This window comes from Etheostoma cragini, chromosome 7, assembly GCF_013103735.1.
Source record: "Etheostoma cragini isolate CJK2018 chromosome 7, CSU_Ecrag_1.0, whole genome shotgun sequence".
Classification (NCBI taxonomy): domain Eukaryota; kingdom Metazoa; phylum Chordata; class Actinopteri; order Perciformes; family Percidae; genus Etheostoma; species Etheostoma cragini.
This window is the reverse complement of record NC_048413.1, coordinates 1,336,597-1,352,054: the sequence shown is the minus strand read 5'-3', so window position 1 is coordinate 1,352,054 and position 15,458 is coordinate 1,336,597. Positions and strand designations below refer to the sequence as shown.

The 15,458-nt window shown below is 44.2% G+C and overlaps 1 protein-coding gene across 2 annotated transcripts in view; it reads left to right on the top strand.

The window, feature by feature from the left end:
• nckap5l (NCK-associated protein 5-like) overlaps positions 1-14,375 on the top strand; it is a 42,280-nt gene extending 27,905 nt beyond the window's left edge. For both annotated transcript variants that reach the window (XM_034875640.1, XM_034875642.1), the window contains exons 3-13: positions 2,733-2,873; positions 3,598-3,666; positions 3,763-3,801; positions 3,894-4,013; positions 4,749-4,841; positions 5,058-7,990; positions 8,653-8,782; positions 9,537-9,609; positions 11,249-11,527; positions 12,720-12,868; positions 14,104-14,375. In XM_034875640.1, coding sequence (XP_034731531.1) covers positions 2,733-2,873; positions 3,598-3,666; positions 3,763-3,801; positions 3,894-4,013; positions 4,749-4,841; positions 5,058-7,990; positions 8,653-8,782; positions 9,537-9,609; positions 11,249-11,527; positions 12,720-12,868; positions 14,104-14,364 — 4,287 coding nt within the window. In that variant the 3' untranslated portion in view covers positions 14,365-14,375. The remainder of the gene's footprint in view (positions 1-2,732; positions 2,874-3,597; positions 3,667-3,762; positions 3,802-3,893; positions 4,014-4,748; positions 4,842-5,057; positions 7,991-8,652; positions 8,783-9,536; positions 9,610-11,248; positions 11,528-12,719; positions 12,869-14,103) is intronic.
• The last annotated feature ends 1,083 nt before the right edge of the window (positions 14,376-15,458 follow it).

Here is a 15,458-nt window from a genome sequence, read left to right as displayed (position 1 = left end):
GGAAAATGGCTGCAATGAAACAAAGAGTGAAAAATTTAAAGGGGTCTGAATACTTTCCGTACCCACTGTAAATGTAGTGTAGCGGTGATAATGATGTTAACGTCTGTGTTGGAGATGAGAAAAGTAGAGCTCAGCTTCCTTAGCTGGTGTTTGTTTTGGTCAGATGGGTGGGGCTTATTGCAGCAGGATGAAAGGACATATGTAGATCGACAGAAAATAACAAAATTGTAATTAAGCGTTTAGATCATTAACGATGTAAATGTTCAGGGTTTCCTTTCTTGGAATGGGAGGATTTGCTCCCTTGCTTTTCTTGGTTTTATATCAAATTGAATTCAACTTTATCGTCATTGCAAAGAGCAACAGGAGTAGCACAACTCATTTCACAAACGTGAAAAAGTTTCTGGAAACCTTGATGTCATAAACTCTCAGTTAGGAGGTAATCAAGCAGGCAGTAAAGTATAACCACAGTGTGTTCTTGTGCAGTTCTCTCCCAACTCTCTGAAGTTACTGCTAAATAACCAAATATTCATATCAGCTGGGCTCTAGTTATGTAGTTATGTAATCTCTCTGAACAGCGTCCTCGTACTGTGTAGCCGCCAACATCTAGATGAGAGAAGCCCTGAGTTGATCGTGTCGTTTCATTCATTATTACTGCGAGCTCGCAGCAATGAGCTTTACAAGCGATGCTCTTGTCCTGGGTTTAACCTCTCAGGCTACATAAAGGCTGCCCTGTGATTGGTGGAGCTTGTTGGGAGGGGAAGACGCTGCTCAGGGCTAAAAGGAAAAATAACAGAAGCTTTAGCATTTTTTAATCTTTGTTGGATTACAATTTATTATAAAAAGCACAAGAACCTATTACAATGTCAGTCGTGATTAGAAAAGGGATTTAAAGATATTTATTGTGATGTAGTACCTCTGTCCTTAAAGGAGCATGTATGGATGCACTGATACCTCAACTCAGAGTATCTGCTGATACAGGGCATTCATTTGATACCAGTACTCTCTTTTTCACACATTCAAATCTGGAATGCCTCACCGCTTGGGGCTCATTGCAATTATTATTTTTTGTACTTTTTTTGTACATGTACGAAAAATATGAGATCATCATGGGTGTTAGTTATAATAACATTAATGTTCAAAGGTGCATACACAATCCATTTTTCCCAGAGTTTAGTGCATCTCTCCAACTGAAGCCTTAATACAAAAGTCAATTTCTTGGACGATCCCACGCCACTGGTCCACTGGTTGGAGGGTCTCGTTACAACCATTTCCTGGTTCTAGCTTTCCTACAATTTGTATCTTCAATAAGTATTTATCCTTCAGTTGGACCATTTCTGGTATTTTACCTAGATACTCCTCAAGGTGTATTTCAACTTTAGCTGAACCTGTTAAGGCAAACAAAGATATGGCAGTTGAACCAGTTTGATTATTAGAGACTGGCCCAATATTCTCGTCCCCAGACCTGTGACCTATGAATGTGCTGATGTTGTCTAGCTTCCCCTTTTGTCTCCTCACACTACAACATGGTGTTCCCAGAAACTTGCCAAGAGTATCTTCAATAAGTATTTATCCTTCTGTAGGACCGTTTTCGTGATTTTACCGAGATATAAAGTAACAAAAAAGAAAGCTAAATCCACCCCACACTGAAATTACTTTTGCTTTTGCCAGACCTTCTTTCACAGCGCTGCGGTGGAAGGTCTAGTTAGTCCACACAGCATTCTGGGATGGGAGAAAAACGGATTCTTGTTTATTGGAATTTCTTTAAAACCAATCACAATCGTCTTGGGCGGGGCTAAGTGCAGGACAGAGCCACGGCGCCTCTGCAAAACAGTCTCGAGAAGGAACTTGTTTTGGTGAAACGTGAACGTCTTAATCAAGAAAACAACAGAAAACTCTGATTGGACAGATAGTCTAGCTAGCTGTCTGGATTTACCCTGCAGAGACCAGAGTCCTCAGAAATCCACCGGAGTCTAGAATGACGGAAGGTGACGGACCTCTGGCGGGGAACTCTGACGGCACCAGAACAATCCTGAAAATGAAAAGTCATTGATATAGACCATGTAGGGTAACATGAGACCAGGGGGTGCTGAACTGGGTCGGCAGCTTGTGGTTAAATTAAAGTCACTTGGGCTCACTGGTAGCTCACATGGTAGAATGTGCGCCCCCATCTTCCAAGTCTCTACTGCAGTGGCCCAGGTTTCAAATCCGACCTGTGGCCCTTTGCTGCATGTCTTCCCCCCCCCTCTCTCCCCCCTTTTCTGTCTGCAGCTGGCCTGTTGATTTAAGATGAAGTGCCCAAAAATAATCTTTACAAATAACGTTACAGATTTTTTTTTTTGTATCATATTGGCAAAGAAATTGTATTTAATTTGGAGCGGGTTAGCAGCTTGTGACCCCTCACCTGTGAGCTTTCCTACCCACTATGTAACAGATCTGTCATTACAGTTTGACCCAGATCCGATGTGTGATTTTAATCAAAAACAATCGGCGGTGTCTTGTAAATGAGAAGAGAATTAGAGAAAGGCCATTGTAGCTACTGCACAGGGCAGCAAACAGAAAAAAAGACAAGCTTTTAAGAAACAGAGGACGTTGTCCTAATGTCTGTCACCTTGCAGAGCAGCTGATGTTAGGCTGCTGTGCGCTGTTTCCAGAAGCTTCTTTTTATTAATTATTATTTTGCTGGAGAGAGACTGTTACGGTGATAGTTGCAGTGTCACCTTGTGTGTTTCCAGATGAGAACAATGTCTGATGAGACAGAACAGAGAATGTGTGATGAAGACTTTGGCTCGGACGAGGAAGGAGAGGAGGGAGACGTGGAGTCGTTCCTGGAGGACAACAGCAGCGAGCTCGTGGACCGGCTGAGGGAGCTGGAGGTGAGGCGGCAAACAAAACAATAACACTCTGCAGTGCTAGTTACATTTTAAATGAGCAAATAAACAAGGAGTTAATGAACTCCTTGTTTATGTGCTCATCAGTTCATTTAAATTTAAATTAGTGTGACTTTTGAGAGACGCATGCTTCTGCCATGATGGTCAAAGCAGGTTTAAGGAGTCGTCCCCCCTGCTAGAGATCAGATAGAAAGCAGGTTTAAGGAGTCCCCCCCCCTGCTAGAGATCAGATGGAAAGCAGGCTTAAGGAGTCGTCCCCCCTGCTAGAGATCAGATGGAAAGCAGGTTTAAGGAGTCGTCCCCCCTGCTAGAGATCAGATAGAAAGCAGGTTTAAGGCACTTTGCAGCACTTGGCCAAACCGCATGCTTTGTCCATTAATATTAACGGTCTATGGTCTCTACTGGTTGCATAACAACAAGTCTTGGCAAGAATTTAAAAAAAAGCCTATTTTTCTTTTCTTTTGGTTGGACGATTATGAAAAACATTTTTACCATGAATCTGTTTCATGGCTGATTTTATTTGATATTTTCTTGCCTTGTTATGTTATATAAGAAGTTACACCGTGGTCATGTCTGAGAAATGTTTCCTTAATGCAACCATGTTCTTGGTGTCTTCCATGTGGGCTAGGCAGATATATTTGCAAGACACATGAATAACAAGACTAACTAAATACCTACGGTCTGTTTTCTTTTGTTGTTTTGCTGCCAGGCAGAAAACTCTGCTCTGATGTTGGCCAATGAGAGTCAGAGAGAGGCTTACGAGAGATGCTTGGATGAGGTGAGTTCATGTTGCAGAATGGTTTTTAGAAACTAAGACTTGTCATCATAAATTCTGCTCAGTTAAGTCATTCTGTGTGAAATGTGATGTCACCAGGTGGCCAACCACGTGGTCCAGGCTCTGCTGAATCAAAAGGTAACACATAGCACCATTTCTGCTTCTTGGAGGGGTATTTGAACCAACTGAAGTGTGTCAGTGGTCTTACTGCTCCGTGTGTCACTGAACAGGATCTGAGAGAGGAGTGCATCAAGCTGAAGATGCTGGTGTTTGACCTGGAAAGACAGAACAGAGCGCTTTGTGAGCTCTTTCAACAGAAACTGCCCAACCACCCCACTGCTCACTACCAGGTAGATAGACTGAAGGGATTTGGGTTTCATACACATTCTTCCACAGTTGCATGCAACGTCAAATTAGTAATATAATAATAATCTAAATACAGTATGTCAGAGGGCCCCATAAAATGAGGCTCAGTCCTTACTGCAGTGGCCCCTGTTAGAGTCCGACCCTAGCTCAGTCCGCTGTTGTCCCCCCACATTCCTGTCTTGGGCTACCCTATCTAATAAAGGCCAAAAAGCACTACAAAAAAATCTTTAAAAAGATAATAATGTAAAAATACTCCACCACAAGGAAAAGTGAATCCTTATCCAATTCTCCACATCAAGGTCTGTTTAGTCTTGCAGAGTACTAGTGCATATAATCAAACCTATTAATAGAATAGAAAGTCTTTATTGTCATAGTCATTTTCATCAATACCAAACAGCTGTTAGACAGCTGTAGTGGAGTAAAAGTGAAAAGTAGCGTAAAATGGACATGCTCGTTTAAAGTAGAAGTACCTCAGACACATCCTTAAGTACAGTACTTGAATAAATGTACACAGTGTACAGCTGTGATGGTGGAGCTCTGATTTCTCCCCCCAGCCTCATTCTTTCAGACACTGCCAGTAATGGATCTCAGGCTTTTGCCTCATGCTCTATATTGTTCCAACAGATTTCGGGACAATGTAGCTCCTGTTTCTCTCTGTGTACAATAGTCTGTAGTATATACAGTGTCATCATATTTGCCTCATGAATCTCCTGTTACAGGTCCAGGCAGGACCCCTCCCAGACTACAATGCGCAGCTGCACAATGACTCTGCAAAACAGGCGGAGCCTGCACATACTGAAGCACAAGCCAAGGTGATTATTGCAAAGCATTTAGAGTGAAACAGTGGGACCTGTGTGTGACGTTATAACATGCTCTGACTTTTGTTCTGTTTTGAACTATTGGGCTTTATAAAGCTAATCTGCTCAGCACTCATTTCCTGTACGCACGCACTCCAAAGGTCTCGGTGAACTTTAATTGTTTGGCTCTCAGTAAACTGAATGCTGATAGAGATTTCTTTCTGCCCAAAGGGAAATGGCTACCGCACACAGCATGCCTCCCCGGGCCCTCGGGGCCCTGCCGCCTCCATGGAGGCCCTGTCTCCCTTCTTCAAGAAGAAAGCACACATCCTGGAGGTCCTTCGCAAGATGGAGGAAACGGACCCTCTGAAGTTCCACCCGTCCACCACCAGCTTGTCTTTCTGTGACTACAGTCAGGTGCTCATGTCCACCGAGGCTGTTTTGGCAACGGTGGACCCCCTTCCACTAGCGTGCAAATCCCAGCACACACACTGCCACTGCACCCGCTCCAACACTGACTCACACCAGCACGTCAACGGCGACGGAGCACTGAAGTGCGAGGGAGGGAATACCTGCTGTTTACACTGCAAGAAGAGCCCAGACAGTCTTCCAAAGCCATGCAACCACGTCTGCAGTCCTCTGAAAGCCACGTCGGCCTCGCAGAGCCACGGAGCTCCTGCAGCCGCTAAAAGCGAATGTCACAGTAAGAGCAGGAGACCCGAGTCTGCCGCCCCCCCTAAACAATCCACCAAGAATGAAGCCCACCAGCAAGCAGCAGGCGGCGCCGCCCACTCATCCGTCTCAGAAACCGGCGACGGCTCAGCCGTGGAGAGGACAGAGGTGGAGCGAGAGCAGAGCAGCTCCGAGAGCTGTCCAAATGCCTTTGCCTCTGAAGAGCTCACTGGTTTCCGTCCCACCCCCCAACCGCCCAGCTCTGTGAAGGAGAGCGCACCGATCTCTCACTGTGACACTGAGACCAATGACGGCGTCCACAACGGCGTTGCCGCAGCCACGTCCAGCGACCCGTCAGTCGTCCCTGAGAAGGACGTCACAGATCTGGACGTCACAGATCTGGACGCTTCTTCCGTGAGAGCCGGTGCCTCCGTCAGCCCCAGCGCGTCCTGCCTCAGCGATGTCAAAACTGCCGCCATCAACTCGCCATCCAAACTGCTCAAGTTCCTGAAGATTCCCTCGATAGGGGAGAAGTCCCAGCCCTCAGCGTCCGCCGTCCGCCTAAGCCCCCAACTCACCCGCAGCTCCAGGATCCCCTGTCGCACCAACAACTACGAGGTGTACCACTCTCCTGTTCCCACCCGCAGAGCCACCACCACAGAACGGTGCAGGCAGCCCCCTCCCCCGCCCGCCAGGTCTGAGTCCTACCCCGCCACACACTCAGCCCCAACCTCCCCTCCTCAAGCCGAAGATGTCTGCTCCCCCCCCACTAAGGAAATAAGCTACAACAGCCTCTCTGCACCTAAAGCCAGCGTCCCTTCAAAGATGGGCGCTCCCTCATCCAAATCGTCCTCCTCACCCAAAGTCTCTCAAAGGGTCCCTCATTATGAAAATGTCTGTGTTATGTCTACCAACTCCAGAGAGGAGGAACCCACCCCGGGCCATGAGAAAAGAACTATACTTCCATCCCAAGCCAAGGCGAACGGCGGCGAGAGGAAGCTCATAAAATCGCTACCAGAAAGTGTCCTCAACACTCCTCCTCAACAAAAGCAGTCGTCTTCGTCCACGTCAGAGTCCTCATCGGATGACGAAGAGGATTCAGACAGCCCGGTGTGGGTCAACCATCACAGCCTGCCCAACGCATCCATCCACGGCAAGCCCGTGCAGGGCAGAGCCAACTACTCCGTAACCCGGGAGAAACAGGAGGCGGATGTGCGGGAGATCACTGTGCAGAGCTGCGAGGTTGCCCAGGCGCCGCCTCCGCCTCCGGTCAGGAGGAGCGAGTCCTCTTCGATCCCCAAGAGGCCCGTGGCCGTGGCAGTGAGACCCCAGGCTGACTCCAGCCACCACGCTTTTAAAGACAGGCTGGCTGCACTGGGAAAGCTACGGAGCTCTGAGGATTTACAAGTGGGTCTTAGGCCGGTGGATGTGGTGAATGAGGTCACCTACGGTGAAGAGAGGAGTAAGACAGCGGAGAGGCCCATGGAGGTCCAGAAAGAGGAGCAGAGACATTCAAAACACACAGACTCTTTGGATGGGAAACCCAAAGTTAGCAGCGTCGGGTTGAAGTACCCGGGGTTGTCTCAGCTGCAGGAACAGGCTGTAAAATCGCCGGGTGCTGCAGTGATTAAACAAGAATTGTGTGTTAACAAGACAGAAGTGTCTAAGAGTAAAATCGGTCTGCCGTCCCCGAACACCGACGCCCCGCAGGTACTACGCAACAACATTAAGTGTCCTGGCTCCCTGAATCTGGCCCATAACCTTAAACCAGTTGTTGGTCCTCACAGTAGCAACAGCCCTAACAAAATCCCTCCAAAGTCGCCATCCAAGCCTTGCCAGGGCCCGTCCGTCCACAGAGGGGGGAAGCCCGCAGAGGCCCCACGTTACTCGTCCAAATCAGAGGAGAGGACCAAGATCGGCGGGAAAGGGAAAAAGAATCCGATGTACGGAGACAGCCTGCCCCCTCCTCCTCCAAGACCTCCGACGTCAGAGGAAGAGAAGCCGCTGCCGCCGGCCCCCAGCCCGCAGTCGGCCATCGAGCAGAAGGTGATGAAGGGCATCGAGGAAAACATGCTGAAGCTCCAGGAGCAGGACCGGGGGGGCCCGGCCAGCGAGGTCAAGCAGAAAGCCTCCAACGGCATCGCCAGCTGGTTCGGCCTGAAGAAGAGCAAGCTGCCCGCGCTGAGCCGCAAGATGGACGCCGCCAAAGCAAAGGAGGAGAAGAAGGAGTGGAGGATCAACATCCCGTCGGTGGGCCGGGACTCCGGGAAGGTGGCCAGCAGGTGTAAAGAAGGAGTGGAGGGTCTGAACATCTCGACTCTGATGGAGAAGGCGGAGGGGCTGCGGAGGGCGCTGGAGGAGGAGCGGGCGTACGTGGAGCGCTCGGGGAGGGGCCACTCCTGCGAGGTGGTGATGGACCCCGCCCAGGGACAGCTGGCGGTCATGTACAGGGGGGAGCGCTCGGACAACTTCATGCAACAGCTGCTCAACAGGTGAGGACTACTACAACAACAGGGTCTTCAAAAGTCTGAAATGTCCAAATCGTAAGTTTACGCATTAAAAAGTATTGTGTTCTGGGTTGTAAATAATTTTAAACGTCTTAATTTCCGCATGTCCATGCAACACTACCTCTAATTCTATTTCTTTTATTTTTTATTCTGTGGTTTTGTAGTTTTCTTTCGCTAGTCTTAAAAAAAGGTCTTGAATTTGACTTGGTGTAACTTCCCACACTGTTCTAGCTGTTCTACTATTCGCTTTTACCCACTTAGTCACCGTCGTCAGCTCTGGAAAAGATGTGAGGTCTCCACCACCAAAGAGTCTATTATCGATGAAAATGTATCACAGATCTCATCGTTTTTATTATTTTATGAAATAGTCAACCCTGCGATATCACCGTAATATCGTCATTGAAGTATTTTGACAAAAATATCATGATATTTGAGTCTCTTCATGTCGCCCAGCCCTACAGTCAATTGTCTGTGACGAATAAATTTAAAGGAATTCTTTTTTCTTTCTTTTATTTGTCTCTATAATAACATTAGGAATAGTATTTTTCCAAAATAGCAAATAAATTGTGTCAAAGGCCAAATGCTAACGCTACCTTTTTGTGTGGTGAGGCCCGGACATGCAAAGTGACCCTTGTGTTTGAATGCAGAGTGGACGGGAAGGACGTGATCAGCGTGCCGCAGCGCCGCCTCTCCTTCGACTGCAAGAGCTCCAAGCCGCTGTTCGGTCACCATGGCGACGTCATCGGTCACATGGCCAGTCGGGACGACATGGACAAGGTACGGCATCACTGCCACTTGGATTTATGTCTCTGCAGTCGGACTCCAGCTGGAAAGATTTGACCTTTTACCGTCGGGATAAAATAAACTGACACGACTTACTGTAGTTTAATGCATCTAGCTCTCAGGGTTCAGTACATTTACTCAAGTACAAATTCAGTTTTATGCAACTTTATCTACATCTCAGAGGAAAGTATTTGATATTTTATTCCACTACATTTATCTGACAGTTGTTTTTCATCCTCTTCCTGTCCAGTGAAAACCAGAGTTAAAGGATAGCGATGCTTCAGACATATGATGATCTTATAGAATATGATGCATGGCTATAGAAACTAGCAGCAGTAAATAAAGGAGTTCAAATGTACACAACCTGAAACATCTACAGCAGTAAAATACAACATGCACATGAAAGCAGCAGGAATATTAATAATATGAATCCAGAAACATCAGACAGAAGAGGATCACACTGACAGGGAACACGTTACTACACAATCACTACTTTGATTTTTTTATGTATTTAATGCTAATAATACTCACATACTCCCACTTCAGTAAGGTTTAAATGCAGGACTTTTACTTGTAAAAGAATATTTTCACAGTACTTTTTAAAGGATCTTAATACTTCTTCCACCACTTCTGCAATATGTCCTACATCCTTTGAGGGTTCCCGTCTAGACCGGGCTCCTAGCGGCGTCCTAGTTCCCTGCGTACTAATGTTCAGTACACTCACTCGTCCATGTGTTCTCTCCCGCAGGGATCGGACCGACTCGGCAAGATCACATCAGACGAAAACCTCGCAGACTCCGTTCACTCTCAACACTTCGCAGGTAAGGATTTTATCAGAGGGGGACACTACCAAAACCCTTTGGGAGGTTTATGAGCACTACCACCTTTTGAGGGACTTGTGTGGAACTAGTCTAGATAAAATCCCAGTGGACGTATGAATAATTCCACAGAGTGAGAAGGAAGTGAATGACACATTAGAACATGGACACACAGTGGTGGAATGTACATTTACTAAGTACTGTACTTTAAAGTAAATTTAAAGATATTAGTACTATTACGTATTAAGTATTTCCATTTGATGCTGCTTTTATATTTCTACTCTACTATAAAGTCAAATATTGTACTTTTTACCCCATTACAATTATTTCACAGCTATACTTACCAGTGATTATACAGTACATGCAACACAACATCAACTTAAAATACTCAGTATACACAGTAAAGTATTTAAAATTAGCTTTTGGTCAAATGTTCCAATCTAACACTTTTCTAATCCCAAAATACATTTTAGTTATATGTAAACTATGTGAAATAAAATCTTGTATCTATTTGTTCTTCAGTAACTGCTAGATATTGTTACATGTACTTTGTGTGTATTAAGAGACACCAGGAAGACTACAATCATCATCAACAATCAGTTATCCAATGATTTAATAAGTATATTTTTCTGATATGTATTACTGCGTTACATTTTTTTAGGGTAAATATTTTATTTTTTTTATTTATGAAAGATGCTCAATTTGCATTGCAATATGTAAGATACACAAACATTTCCTATTGTGCATGAAAAAATAGAATTAAAAACAAAATGCAGATACACACAAATGTACTCGTTTATAGATATAGGTTTATGAGGGATTATGTTTATAATTTACAGTTTTCTACAAGTAAAATAGTGATGGTTCATATACACAGTAGATATACGCAAATGTACTTTTAATTTTATATAAGTTGATACATCATTATAATGTTTATAATTAACCTATGCACATGTGTATTCATGCTCACATATTACTTGTAATGTGTACTTGTATACTGTGGGTTTACTACTTCAGTAAAGGATCTGTGTACTTCTTCTAGTACTTGTTCTTTGCTACAAATCTGCAGCAATCCATAAATTTTACTGAAACATAATTTGCATATTGAGGGGAATAAATAGGGTCACGCCTTAATTAGCATATCAAAGGTGAATAACCCCCCCCGCCCGGGTAATACCCATTCAGAGGCTTCAGTAAAAGATGGAATAAATAATGTGAATTTCATTCATTTAGGAATGTATATAATTCCTTTGTGCCGTGGATGGATGGATGGATGGATGGATGGATGCCGTTTTATTGTCATTCTATGGTTCATCTGTTAGTTTTATATTCTGTTATGACACTAGAAAGGGAGTTGGACAGCTGCATGAATATTATTAATATTGCACCAACTGAAAAGGCTGCATATAAAACAGTTATTGCACGGTTGAACAAATAGAGACTGTTATTGCACATGTTTAGAAATAAGAGTTATTGCAGTGTCACGGTTCACTGTAGGGGGTTATTAAGGGTTCATTTGGAGTCTGATGGCTTGTGGGGAGAAGACCCCCTCCCCCGCCCTCCCGGATGCAAGGCAGTGATCCGATGATCTATTCCTTTCTGCATTCCCCCGCCCGCCCCTGACTCTGTGCTTGCCCTGCAGGATCCGGCGCGTCCACCTACACCCTGGACAGCGGCATCGGGACCTTCCCCCTGCCCGATTGCAGCAGCGGCGCGGCGGGACGCGGCCTGTCCAAGACGAGGGCCGGGGCCGAGCACCACTCCTCGGGCTCCCCGGGGCGGGCCGGCCGACGCTCCCGCACCCTGGACCGAGAGCCCACGCCGCAGGAGGAGGTCTACGCGCCCCACAAACCGCTGATCCCCACCATTCAGTACGGCTCGGTGCTGGAGGGAAGAAGCTCGGCCGCCGTCATCCATGAAGGTGTCGTAACACTCTCACCTGTTCACGATGACTCAACATGTCACAACGTCTTTTATATGACCTCCATTCACTTTTATTAATATAGCGCCAAATCACAACAACTCATTGTGCTTTCCATGAAGAGCAGATCTAGACCGTATTCTGGGATGTTATTTACAGAAACCCAACAATCCAAACTCAGGACTGTTAGGAACGTATTACACGCTGTAGTAGGGATGGACCGAGGCTGTTTTTTCAAGGCAGAAACCGATATTTGGGACTGATATGGATTCAGAGTAAAAATGAAAATCTTTTAATCAAAATTAAGATTTTAAAATGTTACAAACTGCTACAAAAAACTTAGTTTAAATGCTTTAAGCAATTATTGAATGAATGAGACGTTAAGCCAGACTCAGTGGTGAGAGAACCCGAAGCAGAGGGACACAGAGCCAAGGTAGATCCTTTTTTATTTATGAACTTTATGGGTTATCAGACAAAAAACACGCAGATTCAGATCATCTACAAACTGCCGTTTTTATAGTGAATTCTAATATGCTTTCAATTAATACATTAGAAATAATGTATTTAATTATTGTGTTGTCTTTCCCTCAACATGAAAAAAATTCTCCTATTTCCATGGTTTCCTTTTTTTTTTTTTTAAGTATAATGTTTTTTAGAGTTTTCAAAGAAATTCCCCCCCAATGTCTTTGTCCCTTTTTATTGAAGTTTTGTCACTTTTTCTACATTTTAGCCGTTTTTTCCAAAGTTTTTGACGCTTACTTCCAGTGTTTTTTTGTGTAGTTTTTGTCACTTTTTCCAATATTTTTAGTTCCCCCCCCCAATGTTTTGTTGCCTTGTTTGACATTTTCAACGTGCCATATTTCTAATGTAAAAAAACAAACAAACTTGGAAACGGGTCAAACTGGACAACATGAGGGATAAAATATTATTATTAAGTATTAGCGCGTTAGCTTGTTAACAGGCCGTGTACAGTTCAGGCTGATGACAATGTCATTAACTAATGCTTTAACTCATTTAAATTGTGATGCGACGACCATGAATATCTGCCCATTTAAATGAAAAACCACAAATGTGAACCTTATGGTGGCGCTAGAAGAAATCGGACATTAAGACTCATTCTCTGGGGAAAATGTCATGGCAACTCATCCCCGATGATAGTCTGTTTAGTAATGACGTGTCACTACATCTTCAGACAAAGAGGCCAGCGGAGCGAACATGTTCTCCCCCCGATCGAAGACCTGGACCTTCCCCAACTTGAAGACCCCGGCAGGCCCAGCAGAGGTTTACCTGGCAGTGGAGGAGGAAGAGGAGGTCGTTTCTTTTGGATCTCCCTTCAGAGGGGTACGGATAGTAGTTTAACCTGGAATAACACATAGCTATCTCTATCTCTCTCTCTCTCTCTCATTGCTTTATTTGCATGAATATCAGAAATGACAAGCCAAAGCTCAGGATAATAATGTGAGAAGAAATTCATACGTGCAATTTATTATCTTAACCAAATATATACATTCAAGAAATAAAAAAAAAGGAAATCAACCAATATACAGTAAGATATCGAGTGTCAAATGTAAGAAAGAAGACAAAGACAGAAGCAAACAAACAAAGAACATGAAAAAACGTGAAGTAGAGGACTAGATGAGTAGGCAGGGTGGATGGGGGGGGGGGGGGGGGGGGGGGGGGGGGGGGGGGGGGGGGGGGAGACTCCAGATATTAAATGTTGTCTCTCAGGCTGTGACATGCACTCGCTTATCTCGCTGCTTTTATCTCTGTTTTCTCAGAGTAGATGTTGCACTTTTGTGTGGTCAGAGATTCTATCAAAATCTGGGAGTGGACGTTTAAAAGAACTGAGTTCTGATATCAGTGCATGGGCTACACTGAAGCAGTCTAATATATAGATTAGTTATTTATGTTGTTTTTTAAGTGCATGTCACAAAACATGTAATTTTAAAAAGTCAGAGTATAGTATGTCGTAAAATAGTTCCAAAAAGTCATAGTATAGTTTGTTATAAAAAGTGTCATTAAAGTTATAGTATGTCAAAAGTATTATTAAAAGAAAGTCATAGTATGTCATAAGAACTCTCTAAATAAAAACTTAACAGGGAAAAACAGCAGAAAGCTCAGGAAGAGAAACCTAGGGAGCCCTGATCCAGGACGGAGAGATGCCGTAGATGTCTTGAATACCTAGGAAAGCAAAATTATGGAACATCAAGACAGGAATATAATAGTCATAACTTTTATTCTTGTTTTCTAACCAAATGTGTTTTATGAATCTATTCTTACTGAATAACTGCTGTGGAGGAGCATGCTAAAAGGAATAATCTGGGTCACTTACAGACTGAAAATACTTTGCCCGCAGTAAAGAAGAGATACATTTTTAAATCTGCACTCACATCTTACATAATGTAAAAACACAGAACCACATTCTCCCCTTAGAAATTATTAATTACCTGAATATTAAATATTCAAAGTTGGAGGATTTATGTAACCCACTTCTTTTTCTTTTTTTTGCACCTGAAGGCGTTACCAGATGAAATCCATGACCTAAATGTTTCTCAACCCACTCTGCATCCTTTCAGAGCGTGAAGGCCGGCGGGCCCTCCTCCAGCCGGGTGGCGGACCCGGGCAGCTTGCCCGTCCCTGTCCAGTCAGGGATGAGCCGCAGGGGGAAGACTCGCACGCCCAGCGTCCCCGAGATGAGCCGGGAGGCCGGGCTAGAGCTGCTCAGGGAGCGGCCGGAGGAAGCCCTCTGCCCGAGCCGCCCTCAGGTCCTGGAGACCCCCGAGTCCCTCAGCGATTCTCTGTACGACAGCCTGTCGTCCTGCGGCAGTCAAGGATGATCCAGCCAAAAAACAGGAGAGGAGCTCATCTAGTCCACAGACGATAAGACGCAGCACCGCTTTGAGGAAATGAAACTAATGTGGTGATGCTCTCTCATCACGTTTCTTGGTTGCGACTGGAAAGACGGATCAAAAGACTTCTCCTCAGGATTTCAAAATAGAAATGAAGCCAAAAGCCACCCCAAATAATATAGGTTGTTCACTTTTTTCACAATCAGACTTGACTGCGGACACTCTTTAATTCATGTATAGAGGACTCCAAAACGCATGGCTAAGCTAATGATTAGCACAAAGTTGTCACTCCTGGTGGATCTTTCACGTCCAGCAAGGAACAGCTGATGGTCTGCATCAATACATCCGTTCTGTCCCGGACATCATTTCACCACATAATGTACCGGAAAAAAACTAAACCTGAAGCTCTTTAAGAAAAAAAGAAGAATGTTTCTGTCCGGGATTCTTTGCTAAACTCATGCATTGCAATTTTAAATGTAAAAACAATTTTATTGATCATGTTGATATTGTTTTGCGACAGAGGATTGGTTGTCAGAATATGTCTGTTTTAAATCATAATACATTTAAAGGTAATATATACCAGCAATAATAACAGATAAGAGAAATGGCTACACTATTCATTGTATATTTCGATTATTTATTTATTTTAAATGTACATCATTTGCAGTTTCCTCGCTTAGTAGATTATGATCATATGTATTTCCACATCTCGGTTGCTGTCCGTTCCCTAGCCAATAGAGGTCCTGTGTACCTACTGCCGTTTTACAACTTTCTAATTAAAATGTTTTGATTTACTTCGTGTGTAGTCATTCTTTTTGGCCGGTGGGAGGAAAAAGGGCTGAAAGAACAAATTGAAAACAATTGCACGTTACTTAACTTAAAAGGACCTAAATATTTTTTCCACTAATTTTACCAATAATAATATTAGCTATGTAGGGATCGTTGTCGAGTGGCCACTGAAACTCAACTGTTTCAATACGATCAACATTTATTTGAGGAAATGTATCAAATTATTAGTTTCAATTTTACATCCATAAAATAAATTCTTCACAGTATACTTCCAAAAAATTGTAAAGGTTAAC